The following is a 15847-nucleotide window of genomic DNA, read 5'->3' as shown; positions in this document are numbered from 1 at the left end:
AAACTATGTTGAACAGTACCTTCCGTATGCTGCTGTTCCTACAAATGCGCCTGATAATTAATCCGATCCAATCCAATATGGCGGCACGTACAGCGTCGTCACGCAAAAGCGCGAGTTGAAGGTTCGCGTAGGATGCGTGTTTACGTCATCACTGTAATGAAGACGTCTCGCGTATGGAACACTGAGCAGCTACCGCGTTCAAGCTCATGCGGATAACCAGGTAAGTTGAAAGAATGTTCGGCTGTTTCAAATAATACAGCCTAATAACACAACTCCTGGTATTTAAATTAGCTCGCTGTGTTGGCCCAAAAAGAAAAAAAAAATCTTGTACTCACATTCCTTGGTTTCTCAGATTTCTTTACGATTTTGTAATGGATTTACTTGCGTGAATTCATTTTCTGTCGATTCCGTGTTGACTCGACGTGGGTGAGAGCGTAGATATTCTCCTCAAATCGTCGCCAATTTTGTTAAGTAAATGATCGTCAGGAACGTTGTAGTTGAGTATGAATTTATTGAGTAATCAAGATAAAAGGCCAACACAGCATACAAACAGGAACAGATGCTCTCAGCTCGAAGTCTCCAACTGATCATTGATGACACCTGGGAATTCCATGTGTCATCAATGATGTAGTCTGTGGAATACCTACATGCAAATGAGAATAATAATAATAAAAGAAAGACACAACACCAGCCCCAGATCACGAAGCAAGGGTCAGTCCTATCCAGCAGTCTCTTCAGCAACTTCTTCCTTGGCAGAGGTTCTTCTTGACCATGGCACAGGTCAGAGTCTCTGCAGCACTCGACCAGTCCATCTCGCCATTCAAAACGACACCAAATTCTAGGGATTTCAGTTCTCTTAGTTATACCCCTTCATGTCTTTGAAGTTCGTATGTGCTAAGGGGTCCCTGACCCCTCCCTAAATCAGTTCTGGGTGTCTACCTCCCAGTGTCACCTTTTTAGGTCTCGCGAGCCAAAGGCTCGAAGAGACATTTTATATGTGGGATTTTCAAAGTGCTACCCACAGTCTTTTGGCTGGCCTAAACCTTGAGTGCACGAGATCACATGCACGTGCACAGCTGCTCCTCTGCTAATTGCATTCCCCCCTCCCTTCTCACCCAGTCCTTTGATGCTCTGCTCGATTACTTTCACTTTCGCCGATTTGACCCTTGCATTCCCCCCTCCCTTCTCACCCAGCCCTTTGATGCTCTGCTCGCATCTCCCTCCTCCCTGGGCGTGAAGGGAGACAGAGACATCCTCCTTAATTGCTGTTTCCCCTCTGAGCCGAGAACACATCGGGTCCTGTGGACACGTTATTGATCAGCTCCGAACTCCGATACATTGCTCTCAAGTGACCGTCTGTCAGAGGAAACAAGCAGCAGGCTCTTAAATGACCTATGGGGCCCCAATAATGCTAAACACTACGAAAATCAGATAGAAATCTGTACAAACCGACACGAGTCACATGCCATGTGTTTGGGTGTCGGTGTGTTCTCGTGAGCACTGCCCATCAAGTCGTGCCACCCTGCAGCGTTTAATAGCACACATTATGACAAAGCTCTGAGCATACACCCCGCTCCCTCCTCATCTTTCGCCAGCTTCACCTCTTTCACTCCTCCTCTGCCTTTATCCGTTCTCCCTGCTATCAGCAACCCGTGAAATACCTTCCTCTTTTACACCCTTCCTTTTCTTACCGCTACATCTTTCTTTGCATTCACAGCTCTCCGTGTTCCCTCCCTCTCCATCTCGCTAAAAACACCTACTCCTCTCTGCCTCTCGCCCTGCTTTAACCGGCTCATTCTCACACTTTCCTGGCCGCATACTTTCCACGTGTTCTCCCTCTGACAACACTAATTACACTGGCGTTCCTGCCGGCACGCGTGGGTTCTTCTTTACGAGTGACCATCACACCGTGCCAATGCATGCTGGCCCCAGAGCTCTCCAATCAAAGTTTGAAACACTGCATCTGCTGTCAGGGGCGCTATTACATACACACTTTAAGGGGGGGCTATTTTAAACTAGGTGGGGGGGGGGGGTTGGAGCTATCTTTAGTACCTATGCCAATGTTTGCTTGTTAGCGTTTCTTTCATTAAGCACATCTACGGATCCCGCAAGTGCCTTGTTCCTGAAATGGCATTGGGGATAAGCGCACAGGCACTGGTTGCTGCTTCAGTTGATAAACTGGTGGCGTGTGAACCAGAGAACTGCCCCATGCACATTGAGACGTAAGATCACGATGACGCATCTTGTCTGGAGGAACGGCGAAGAGAGTAATTCTGACAAATTGCTGCTGTAGTTTGAGTTTGAAATGCATGTTTCGAGTAATCCGTACCAGCAATATTCTGAAACCCTCACTTTCACGCTTTTACACGCGTGGGTAAATATCTCTCGGGAAATATATGTTCCTGAAAAAACAGTCGCCAGCGTGTGTGAGTTTGTCCGAAAACGTCGTTTGTTTGAAATGAATTACAGACATTTTTTAAAAATATGAACACAAATACAGCTGTTTCCATGACTTAAGAAAATGAAGGCGGTTTAAATTAATTTCGCTGACCTCCGATGTGCATTTAAGAGCAATTGATTACAATAGATGTATGCAGTGAGCAGCTGAATAACAATCCATCAGTGAGCCCAAATCCTCTATACATAATTATGCTTTATTATATGCCACATCATTTTACACCACTCAATGCAACACAATTCCACGCCATGCTACACAATTCTATGTCACATAATTCTACTCCACATCACATAATGCCACTCCACATCATGCCACATAATTTGACAGAACACCACATAATTCAACAAAGTGTAACATAATTCCACTCCTCCCTACATGACTCCACTCCACACAATGGCATTCCACATCACACAATTTCACTCCAAGTTACACATCTGCCGTTCATGCCACACAATTGCTCTCCATGCTGCACAATTCCATGTCTCACAATTCGACTCCACGCCACATAATCCCACGCAACCAAGTTCCACGCAACGTAATTCAACTCCACACCACATAATTTCATGCCATATATTACCCCTCCAAGTCACATAATTCCACTCCACCTATTTTCAATCCACTCCATACCACATCATTTCACCCCATGCCACATAATTCCACACCACTCAAGGCCTCGCAGTTCCATGCAACACAATTCCACATCTCATAATTCCACTCATGCCACAAATTTCCACTCACACAATTCCATGCCACATAATTCTACTCCATACCACATAATTCCACTTCAGTGCACAACATATAATTCCACATCATGCCACATACTATGCCACATAATTCCACTCCCTACAACATAATTCTACTCTGTGTCACATAATGCCTCTTCCCTTTCGTGCAACATAATTCAGCTCATCATATTTCCACTCAACTCAATTCCTTGCCATGCGACACACCACATAATTCCACACCACGTCACATAATTCCACTCCACATCACTTAATCCCACTCCACACAATTGCACTCCATGTCACATAGTGGCACTCCTCACAATTCCATGTCTCAAAATTTCACTCCATGGCACACAATTGCACGCCATACAATTTCACACCACACCATTCCATGCCAAATAATTCTGTGCCACTTACATCCAATCCATGGCATGTAATGCCATGCCACACAATTCAAATCAACATAATTCGGCTCCATGCCACATAATTCCACGGCACGTAATTCCACTCAACACCACACAATTCATTACCATGTCACATAATTCCACTCCATGCTATATGATTTCCACTCCACTCAGTGACACTCCATGTCACCCAATTGCACTCCACATCACACAATTGCATTTCACGCCACACAATTCCACGTTGCACAATTCCACTCCAGTCAACACAATTACACTCTATGCAACACAATTCTGCACCACACAATTCAACTCCATGCCACCTAAGTGCACTCCACCCTCATATTTCCAATCCGAGCCACATAATTCCACTCCATGTCGCATAATTCCAATCGTCTCAATGCCGCACAATACCATGCCAAACAATTCCATGCAACACAATTCTTCTCCATATAATTTCACGCCACCTAATTCTACTCTACACCACATAATTCCACTAGTCAACACCCCACAATTCCATGCCACACAATTCAACTCCATCCCACATAATTTCACTCCATGCAACATCACATGACTCCACATCATGCTACATAATTCCACTCCATGAGACATAATTCCAATCCATACCACATAATTCCACATTGTACCACACTGTACCACCTAAGTTTAATCTCCCCAAACCAACATAATTTCACACCACACAATTCCACACCACACAATTCCATGCCAGACCATTCCATGTCACATCTCATAATTCTACTCCACGGAGCATAATTCCACTCCTTGCCACCTAATTCTATGCCGCACCACTTGATTTCACACCATGTCACATAATTCCACTTCACGGCACTGAATTCCTCTCCACACAATTGCACACCACGTAACATAATTGTAGTTCACGCCACACAGTAACATGTCTATCTCAGTGAATGCAAAATAATTCCACTCCACATAATTTAATGCCACATAAAGTGCTCTCCACTTCTCATAAATCCACACCACATAATTCCATGGCACACAATTCCATGCCACATAATTCCATACCACACCCCATATTTCCACACCACATCACATAATTCCACTCCACCCCCATACTTCCTCTCCGCAGAATTGCACTCCATGTCACACAATTGCATACCACGCCACACAATGCCATGTCTCACAATTTCCCTCAACACCCCACAATTCTAGGCAACACCACACAAATCCACACCAATTAATTCCATGCCATACCACATAATTACACTCCATGGAACGTAATTCCATGCCACATAATTCCACACCACTATTAATGAATCCACTCAATAACATAATTCCACTTAGCGGCACATAATTCAAGTCCACCACATAATTTAATTCCATGCCACATATTTCCACTCCATTCCATGACACATACTTCCATTCCTCTCAACACAATTCCATGCCACACAATTCCATGCCACACAATTCCACTCCACACAATTCCACACCACACCATATAATCCTACTCCACGCCATGCCAACTAATTCCACACCACATCCCTTAATTCCACACCATGCCACATAATTTAACTCCAGGTAACATAATTCATTTCCATACAATTGCAGTCTATGCCACACCACGCCAATCAATTCCACATCTCACAATTCAGCTCCATGCCACACAGTTCCAAGCCACTCAACATACTTTCATGCCACATAAGTTTACCCCACACATCATAATTTCACTCTGCATATTTCCACTCTACTTGACACCACGTAATTTTACTCCCCTCTACATTTGCAGAACAAGCATTTGCAATGCAATAGGTCTCGCATTTACGCAAGTTTGAGCTATTCACATTACAAATAACAATGCCTTTTATTTTTGTTTTCTTTTTTAAAACTTAAATAAAAGGCAGTGTCATTTACAATGCCAATAGCTTAAACTCGCGTAAATGCGAGACCTATTGTATTGCAAATGCTTGTTCCCTTTGATACTGGGGGCCTGGATCCTTAATCACTCAGCTGTAGATGGTTTATAGCACCAGCCCAGGCCTTTTCACCTCCCGGGCTGCTTCTTCTCCCCCAAACTCTCCAGATACAGGGCATCCTGCTGCTATCTCAACCCCTCCCTGGGTCAAGACCTCTCCCAGTTCCTCACACGTCACAGATCCAGACGGTCAATCCACATTCAACAGAGACACACAGAAATGCTTAAAGCACAAAACTCAGCGACTTTCTAAAAGAGTGGCTTCTGAACACACAGTGACAAAACCACTTTCAAAGAAAGATGTGTTATGACACTGTGAGTTCATACGTACCAAACTTCACCTCTCCATTTTAAACTGACAGGAAACTAGGCTAACAAACACAACACCCAGCCTTCCCCATTCTATTCTATGGGCAGAATGGCCTTTCAGCAGCGAAAAACGAAATGGAGTGTTTTTCACTGTCATTACACAGCACACACCTCAGTACATGTTCTGCCTTTTACTTACACTGCACCCTGCCCATGGGTTACCTAGGACCTACCACAGGGGTGCCCCTTGTGTACGCAAAAGGGAAAGTCAGATCTCACAAGTGGTTGGACAACATGCTAACTTAGCACACTGCACGCAGGCCCTACACTGAAGGTTCCCTTCTCTGTGCGCCTTTGCATTACTAGCCCTAGCACACATAGTGCACATCACTAGGGACTTTACAAGTAAGGCAAGCATACCCATCATGGCCAACCAATTATCACTACAGTTTACACAGGGAACCCTTGTACTTTGACACTGATTAGCAGTGGCAAAGTACCCAAAGCATCTAAAACTCTATGTCAGGAAAACGGTCTAGGGGGAAAGCAAAAAGTTTAGGGAACTTTAGCAAAAAAGTCCTACTGGGTGATTTTGCCTTCTGTAATTTTTAACCTTTAATAGACCTTTATGGTTTGAAAACGTAACATTCTTGGTCTTCACTGTGGAGCCTAATGTGCTTCACGTTATTTAAATGTATTGTTTTGTTTAACAGCCTCTGTAGTGAATTTTGAATCACCAGGTAGCGCTCTGTGGCCTCCAAAACTAGAACAATGTAAAGCGCTAAGAGTTGCTCTGGTGGAAGTGGAACACAGTTGATCATTCAACAGCAGGGTGATCGACAGTATGGCAGTTTGCAGATGTCTCGTGTGCCTTAATGCTAGGGTGAACATTCGTCCCGGATAGACCTGGCAGTCCCAGTTTTTGAAGGACTGTCCGGGAGTCCCGACACTTTCTTCTAAAACACAAATATGCCCCGGTTTTTAAGGGAGGGTCGGGTGAACCTGTACATTAATTACAGTGTCGTGCAGGCTCACATTTCAACCGGCCCTCTCAAGACAGAAGTTGATTTGTTTCCACGTTCCTGCTTTGCTGCCTCCTCTCATTCAAGCAGCACAGCAGAATTTCATGTAATGAGGTGTGAATTGTTGTGTTTATGTTCTTGTAGCAATGTGATCTCATTGGGTTCCAACTAGTACATTCTGTAACTATGGAATCCAGTGAGATCACTTGCAGACTGACCAACGCTGGAAGAGCAGTGTCCAGGCTGTTCTCCTCGCTTCTGCTGGGTTTATGGAATAAATCTACAATTTTGAATCGGATTCAGGATCTTTATTATGCAAGGTGAATCAGGGCTGCACAGCCCGTCTGTGCCCGTCCCGGTTTTTCGTTCTGAAAATCTGGTCACCCTACTTTATGCTTCACGAGAATTAAAGCTAGCTGATCGCTCACGCTACAATTGCTTGGATTCTTCTTTTCATCACACTATGGATCGAATGTTTCTGTGTCTCCTTTTTAAAAAACTCACCTTTGTAAGAGGAGGCCAGTCACCTGTGCTGCTCCGGCACCGACCCCTGAATGCTGTCGTTAGGGTCAAAATTTCAACGGCAGAGGAACTGGTTTAAAACCTTGAAGCTTCGGAATCACTGACTGTATATGTTTATGACGGAACAATACACGTCTCCGACAGTCATTTTAAGAATGTTACAATAGCTGCCGGGATTTGTAGTCCCCTCCATTGAAGTACTTAGCTAGAAACACACAAAAAGAACTACAAATCCCATATGTCTATGGGTGGAAAACTACGGGTATTTAAAGAACATTGCTAGGATCACCATGGCTGCACTGTGAGGGGAGCGGCAGCTGTCAGTGAAGAAGTTGGGGGGCGGGGATGTAGGCGTGTCTTGTTTACTGCTGCAACATGTCCGTGAGCGATTAACTGAACACGCCTCACTTACCCACGCGGTGTTTACTTATCTAGCTCTGCTGCACAGTCAGTATAGGAAAGTGGAGTGTGTGTGGGATAAATACGTTCATGCAGTATAGATGGGCTCTCAGACTTTTGTACCTATCCAAGCAGGGCCCACGTGTGTTCCTCGCGCTGTTTAAGCACGGCCACTGCCCCCTTCTGCAGGCCGGTCGCATTACCCTGCCTCATGCCGGGGTGAGATCACACGCCTGGCGCAGCAGCCCCGGAACCTTTGCCGCTAGGGTTTGTTTCCGGTCGGTATGGGAATCTTTCAAATCGAAACGCGGAAGCCGCGCGCTGCAGGCGATAGCTGCGCTGACGGACACCTTTGCACTGCTATCTTGTAGATCCAAAAAGCTGAGACCTCCGGTAGACAGATGCCTGGCCTGGAGCTGGAGGCGGCAGACGGCTGTGGCCGTATCTCTCTGCCCGCTGGGGAGACGGTGATAGGCAGAGGGCCTTTTCTGGGTGTAAGTACTGCACTTTGATGCAAACTAGGTAGTGACAAACCTATTGTATTTCACCCTATAATCGTGCTCAATTAACTTACGAATAACCACTATATATACACGCGTATAACCGTTAGAAAGACTTTGCAGCTCGTAATTTTGCGCTACGTCTACTCGGGCGATGTTGATAATCATCAAGACAAGTTCAATATTTATACTTTTGAGGGTAGGATTCGCTTCTACCAGAATACGCCGTGAATGGTTTCCACTTGTGTTATATATTTGATAAGTTACATATCTGATTATTAGATATTACTTCCATACATGCCGCTGTACATTTTTTGGTACATGATGACTTTGCACTGCCTCACTTTTCTTTTGCAGTATTCTGCACTTTTCTTAGGATTGCATTGATTCATGGCTACATATATTTTGTAAAGAAATTTTGCTAAGAATCCATGATTTCTATGTGACTTGTGGATTCATGGTTTATTATTTTGTTCTATTATTTGCATACAATATGAAATGCAGTGGTGGGATTTTTTTTTTATCATGGATTTTTAACAATTTGTGAAGAATGAGAAATTTCCTAGTTAACGATACGGATTGTTTCAGTTCTATAAGGACAAGTAGGCGTGGAATATGCATTACTTTATTCACTTTATTAAGTTAGCAGCCTTTAAAGAACATATTAAAGAAAAAACAACACAGACTACATATCCCATGAACCATAGGGGGGTGAGTCTCCATAGTAACCATAGTCCAATCATTGTCCAATCTGGTGTATGTAACTGTATGATGTTCTTTCTTGTTCCTCTTCTTCACTGGAGGAAGTTAAACTTGAACGCTTATCCTGTCAAAATTTCTGATCATTTCCTACAACAGAGAGGTAACACACACTATCCAATTCTTTGTAATTATAAGATTCTTTATTCACAACCATGGTTTTAACACCTCCAATTTCTTTACATTTTTGAGAAGACACTTACATAAATTCCTTTAACATTCACTTAGACATATGATATTAACTTTCCTTACTGATAACAAAGTACCTTTTGGGTGGGCCCAAAAATCATTTCATGATGTCCTTGGGTGGGATAATCCTCACCTCGTTGTCCTTATTAGAACTGAAACTTTCCTTCTTGTTATCTAGGAAATGTTTAATTCTATGCCAGGACCGGAGGCGAGGATTATGCATGTTCGAAGCTTACTGTCTACCAGAGCAGTGGCCTCCGAAATGGGTTTGGAGCAAAACTTCTTAAAGATCGATGCGGATGACCAGTCCACCGTACTCCTGATATCCTTGCCTACCACCTACCAGTATGGCTTTAGACGCCATGGCCCCTCTCGTGGAGTGGGCCTGTAGTGAATGAATATACACAAATTGGATAATATTCAGATTGATTTATTGACAACCTCAGGACAGCACAGGTAAGATGATCTTGACTCTTCCTCCGGCTACTCTCCATTCCATTCCCCCAAGTTCCAACCCTGACACATAGAATGTAGAATGAAGAACACTCTGTACCTCACGATCTATTAAAGAGGTATCACTACAGGGCCCCAAACTTATGCACATCCGCACCGGCCTTGGCCATGATCCACCTTACCCACATGTCGTGACCTGGGGCAGAGGGTACTAGGACCCTGCACCCTAATATGGGTAGGGGACTGGAACCGGACACCTCATCATGTCAGGGAGTGGGGAGGGCATTCTAGCACTGCCAGGGCAAGGAAGCGGACGTGCATGTGTGCACCAAGAAGAAGGAGAACAATAAAGTACATTAGCATGCCTACCTGTCTCTGCATGTTCTCTGTGTGACAACACAACACCACTTGGCAATAGGTGATTATACTGCCTTGAATGTCTTTGACTTGGCAATTAGTAGTTGCCCCTCACCTGCTGGTCTGATATACGCTGTCCTTTCTTCATATACCTTAATGCATCTGACCTCTCTTAGTTTAGGATGTTCTGAAAAGGTAGGATAAGATACTGACCTGGTATTAGTCTTAGTTCTCCTAGATATGGTAAATGTGACTCCTTCTGGTGTTAAAAGCCTAGTCTAGATGTCAAAAGACCTCACATTGGACGCCTTTTTACATGAAATGAGGCATAGTAATATTGCCAGTTTTGCTGCCAGTTTCTTATGTAACAAGTACTGGTTATCCTGCCAACTAAGGATTAGTCATAAGACCTCATTAACATCCCATAGGCCAGAGTATCTGAGCTCCGCGGCCTTAAAAAGTCTGATACTCTTCATTTGTTTACAGATTCAAGGCGGTTCTCCAGCCGTTTTGTTATCAATAATGTTATGTTCAGCTGATACGGCTGACCTAAAGGAATTGACTTTACGGTATGCCAGCCCGACTGTGCTAATTTTGCCCCAAATTTTTGAATGTGAGTAACTTCTGCCTCCAAAGGCTCCAGATGTCTCTCCAAACACCAACTATTCCATAGTCTTCAAGCAGAGCAATATCTTTTGATGGTGCCTGAAGCCCACGCCTTCTGGGTAAAGGTTGCAGCGTCCGCTAATAGTTGGTCGTCTTTCCAGAATTACCGGAAATATTCCATGCCATGAGGTAGAGGGATCCCTGTAGGACCAGAGGGTGCAGGCAATCATGTGGGTCCCAGAGTACTGAATAGAATGAAGGCAGTTCTACAGGTGGGTCCCATGACTGCTCCATCAGAATCTGGAACCATTCCTGTGACTTCCAGATCGGCGTGACCAACACCAGGGATGCTGTCTGTCGGCTAACTTGAGCCGCTACCCTAAGAATCATCATGATTGGTGGGAAAGAATACGGAAGATCCTTCGCCCAGTCTAGGAGGATTTTTTAAATTTTTTTATAAAGGAACAAGAGGTCCCTTCCAGAAAAACGTTTAACTAGTACTTCTAGAAAGTAAATGATTTCTTTAGTGGATCATATATTATGTATTTTAATAAATATTCAAAACAATCCACAAAGTCATTTACGGCTTGGAAAGAAAACAGGCAAAACGGAACAATTTTATATAAACAAAAGCTCAGACATTTGCTCTGTGGTTAATATATATATATATATATATATATATATATTACCTACTGGCGGTCGCCAGTAGGTAGTTATAGTTAGGACCCCTTTTCCATAGGAAATCCGCAACATTCTATTTTGAATAACTTTGGCGCCGGTCGATGAATCCTCGCGAATTTCTCAAAATAGGTGGGGCGCTACGCTCCGCTCCGCTCCTACCCTGAAAGTCTCGGGGGGATTCGTCAAGCGGGGGCTGAGATAAAAGGGGGGTCCCAAAACGCGTTTTTCCCATGCATTTTTCCATAGGACCTTTAGAACGAGCTACAGCCCGAACGGCTGAACAGAATTACTAGAAATTTGGCAGAGAGGTAGTCCGTAGGTCAAGGAAGTGCCTTTTGTAGGTTTGGTGTAAATCTGTTCAGTAGATTCTGAGAAAATAGCCTTTAAATCAATATATATATCTGAGCCCGCTTACGGTACGCTTACCGTACGCGTACGGTGGCGTGCGCGAGCGCGATTCTGATTGGCTCTTAGATCTTAGTAAACATTCGAATCGGCCGAAACCAGGAAGCGGCGTCCGCCATTTTGTCTCTCGCACTGAGTGTTATTTATCAAACATGATGCCCAAAAACATGTTACGGGGCTGTTTTGACAACTCCCTCCCACATAGTCATGTTGAGGGAGTCCCCAAACATCCCCCAAGAGCAAAAACGGTTTTATTTTTTTTCCGGCAATTTTGCCGAGTACGCTTACCGTAAGCGTACGGTAAAAAATAGAAATAAAAAAAACACTATCCACACTTACTCCACCCCCTGTGCTTTTGGTGGCCGTAGGCCACCAAATGTACAGGGCTTATTACATCAGTAAAAAAACTATATTTTGGCAACATGAAATTATAAAATCGAAATAAAAAAAACACTATCCACATTGACCCCACCCCCTGTGCTTTTGGTGGCCGAAGTCCACCAAATGTACAGGGCTTATTAAAGTTGATAAAAACCGTGCACGGAACGCACTGCGTTAAGTGGGCGCGCACGCCTCGAATGGCGTAAAGTAACTTAGCATTTAAAAAACCGTACAAATTCACTGAAAAAATCATAGGTTTCACACACGTTATAGTTAGGAATTAGCATTTAAAAAACCTTGCAAATTCACTGAAAAAACCATAGGTTTCACACATGTTATAGTTAGCGGAAATTTTACTGATAAAAAACCAATGAAATTGCCCCGTTATAGTTAGTGCTGGCAACTATAACTCACGCGACCGCAATCTTCTGCTGATGACATATGTGTCTTTATAAAAAAAAATATTTGTAATATATGTATAGCTAAAAATGTATGGAAGAAGACATGGGCAAATAAGTGTCTAAATACAGTATTAGCATCAGCAGAGGATTGCGGTCGCGTGAGTTATAGTTGCCAGCACTAACTATAACGGGGCAATTTCATTGGTTTTTTATCAGTAAAATTTCCGCTAACTATAACATGTGTGAAACCTATGGTTTTTTCAGTGAATATATATATATATATATATATATTGAATTAGCACCACATTTTTGTAGTACCCATGTTATTCATTTCTTCAATTGTTTACATGTAGAATAGTCATGGTACATTTTGGTCGACAACGTTTTGGTCCTTCATTAGAATATGGGGACCATCATCAGGACTTAAAATATGCCTGAGGGAAGAAGAATGCCTGTCAGGCGGGTCGAGAAAAGGAGGGAATGAGGAAAAAAAGGTGGGGGGGAGGAGGAAGGGAAAAACCAAGAATGAGTCCCAAATGAAGAATTACCGTGACAGCCTCTCATATCATGCCCATATGTGAGTGGAATGTGCAATTAATTGTTTAGACGGTGAGATTGCAACCATTGCACCCGTGAATATTATTCAAAAGTGGATCTGTGTATGGTCTGGCCGTGGTCTAAAAAACGTAATGATGGAATCATGCATTGGCCTGACCGTGGTTTAATTTAACCACGTTCGCACTCCTAATATTATAATAGGTGCTGACCTGTGAAGAAGAGGCCAGTGGAGCAATTGCTAATGGAGGGCCTTCATGGTGTCCGCGACGGTCATATAAACCACGCACTCTGTGAGAATTAAAGGGAAATTGGTAAGGCAACCGAGTGCGGGCTCTAAGGATGCCAGCGACAAATACACAGGAGCCCCCTTACCAGCTCGATAATGTGGAGACACGACAGAAGCTGGATAAACCTGGTCAGTCAGTTGGTATGGTGCAGCTGCTAAATTTGGCAATAGAGGGAACTAGAGGGGATAATGGGAATAAGTTTGTTACTCAGGAAAAATAGTCAGCATAACTATATTGCTGTACCTGAAAAGATGGAAATTGCTGGATGTGTCCACTGGCATAGGGCACTGCGGCCCGTGAACCGAATGGTTCAATATCGAAAAGCTCCCAAGCGGTGAGTGGCAGGGGTACGCTGCTCCAGGCAGCGAGGTGAAGGTGTGCAGTGCACGAGCAGCATTAATTGTGCGTCTCACAGTAGGAACCAAAAGGCAGCAAGTTCCGGTAATTGAAGACCCGGAAGTGGGCATGGCCTTAATGTGACCGTGCGGAGCGTGAAAACGTCGCGGCGATCTTAGAGAAGGTTTTTTAGAAAGAGGAAGAGAATATAGGAAAAGGGAAGAAAATTAGGAGGTCGAAGACGATACAGACTACAAATTACTAGACAGTTGGCAATGCAGACAGTACAGAGAATCCAATACATTGGAATTAAAAGCCAACAGATTATTATCAGAACATGTCAAAATGGGGGATACAGCTTTTTGTTATTCCATCATGTGTATCAAATTCAAGTTTACAAATACCCAGTTTTGGCAATTGTGGCAAGTGTCAAATTCGGAATTGTAAGATGGCATAAAAAGCCCAGGTTACCATCAATGTAACACAGAGTGTAATAATATCTCCTCGGAGGATTATAGCAAATGAGTCCAATCCTCTGACCTGTTTAACCCGTTCTGAATGCTGTTGGTACATAGGATCCATTTCAGCTTTTTGTTTAGAAGCAGGTGGATATCAGTACCTCTGGGTGGGGGCTTAATCACGTGATGACCTTCCATTGCAAGTCATCCTCTGTGTGTCCTTTTTCTTGAAAGCGATCCACCAATGGAGCGCCGTTCACTTTACAATGAATACGACTCTATGTTGGCAGATGCGTACGTGTACCTTTTGCGTTGTTTGTCCGATGTAGAGCAATTGACACGGGCATACAACATCCTATATTACATTCATAGTGTTACAATTTGAAAATTCGCTCAACACAATGTTAATATGCTTGTAAGTGAAGTTTTTAGTATCCCAGGTATATGGACGAACACGGCAGTTGCCACATTGAAAATGCCCCAATCGGGGTGGTAGGCCCCAGATTTCAGGTAATGTTTGTGATGATTTCATTGAGAGAAGGCTTGCTCTTATTAAGTGATCCTTGATACTCTTGTTTTTCCGAAATGCAAATAATGGTTACTCAATTTGCAATTCGCCACCATTTGGAGGAAGGCATCCACCATGCTGGCTACCAGATACGGACTCCTGTTCGCATATCATGGTAGTTGATGGTTCAACCGTGATGCTAAAAGGTCCAAATCTTAAGGACACCATCTGTCCTTTAGTGCCAGGAAGATCGTGTGATCCAGCTGCCAGTCGCTGCTGTCCGTGAAGTTCCTGGGATTCCAGTGTTGTATCCAAGTTTTCGTCTCAAGGGCCACACTTACCGGTGGCCCGCAATGTAGTCAAATAACGAGCAGTTGGCAACGTAGAAGGTTCAAGCGTTTATTGGCCAAACAGGAAACTCTACATAGAGGAGCCTCGTCGATCCTCACCCAAGGGGTGCGCCGAGGAAGACTGAAGACTCCTTGTCAAAACCACACTTTTATACATTACAGTGCAATATACAAAGCCTTATAAGTGGAAAAGTACCAGCCAGCCTAGGCGCTCCTAATGAGCTCATCCTATATCTAGTTTCAATGATACAGAAAAAGGCTACTATCTTTAAGAATAGAAAGTCGACCGGGTGACTCCTTTCTCGTCCCAGGTTCAGAAGGAATTTGCCTGGTACTCCCTTTTAGCAGATGTGACCTTGCTTCTCGGTCGTAAATACAATTCAGCCTGTCTTCTATAACTAGTGTCTGCTGAACAAGGGGAATACGGGTTCAGGGAATCACGTGACTGTAGCTCCTTTGAATGTTAAGAGAGCCGAGGGCCAAGATGGCTGCGGTTCTGTTTTCGGCCCTTTTCGTCGTACTTAACCAATGGATGCACATAGAGGCCTTCTTACAAGGCCGAGTCAAACTAATTAGTTTTAGCTACACTGTGCTAATCATAATCTGAAATTCGGATCCTACAGAACGGCCCTTTTAGCATAGTGTAGCTAAAATAAGATACAAACAAGCACGACTAATCCTCGAAGATACCCTCATCTATCTGCATCAGGTCATGAATTTCCTTCTGGGTCATTTGGGCATGAGCTGGGGTAGGTGGGGGTTTAGGTAGTGCAGAGCGGAATTGGGTGGCACAATAGGAACAACAGACAGGGCCGCACTGAATACAAATGC

At 43.8% G+C, this 15847-nt stretch overlaps 2 protein-coding genes across 2 annotated transcripts in view; one reads left to right on the top strand and one right to left on the bottom strand.

Annotated features, from left to right (window-relative positions):
* Positions 1 to 7536, bottom strand: part of FBXO48 (F-box protein 48) — a 97887-nt gene extending 90351 nt beyond the window's left edge. The window contains exon 1 of the mRNA XM_085612713.1: positions 7371 to 7536. The gene's annotated coding sequence lies outside the window, so the exon portion shown is untranslated. The remainder of the gene's footprint in view (positions 1 to 7370) is intronic.
* A 307-nt stretch (positions 7537 to 7843) lies between these two features.
* Positions 7844 to 15847, top strand: part of APLF (aprataxin and PNKP like factor) — a 702995-nt gene continuing 694991 nt past the window's right edge. Inside the window, exon 1 of the mRNA XM_085612712.1 lies at positions 7844 to 8281. Coding sequence (XP_085468838.1) covers positions 8189 to 8281 — 93 coding nt within the window. The 5' untranslated portion in view covers positions 7844 to 8188. The remainder of the gene's footprint in view (positions 8282 to 15847) is intronic.

Source organism: Triturus cristatus, chromosome 6, assembly GCF_964204655.1.
Source record: "Triturus cristatus chromosome 6, aTriCri1.1, whole genome shotgun sequence".
Lineage (NCBI taxonomy): Eukaryota > Metazoa > Chordata > Amphibia > Caudata > Salamandridae > Triturus > Triturus cristatus.
The sequence above is the reverse complement of the archived record's forward strand: the minus strand, read 5'-3'. Positions and strand labels throughout refer to the sequence as shown.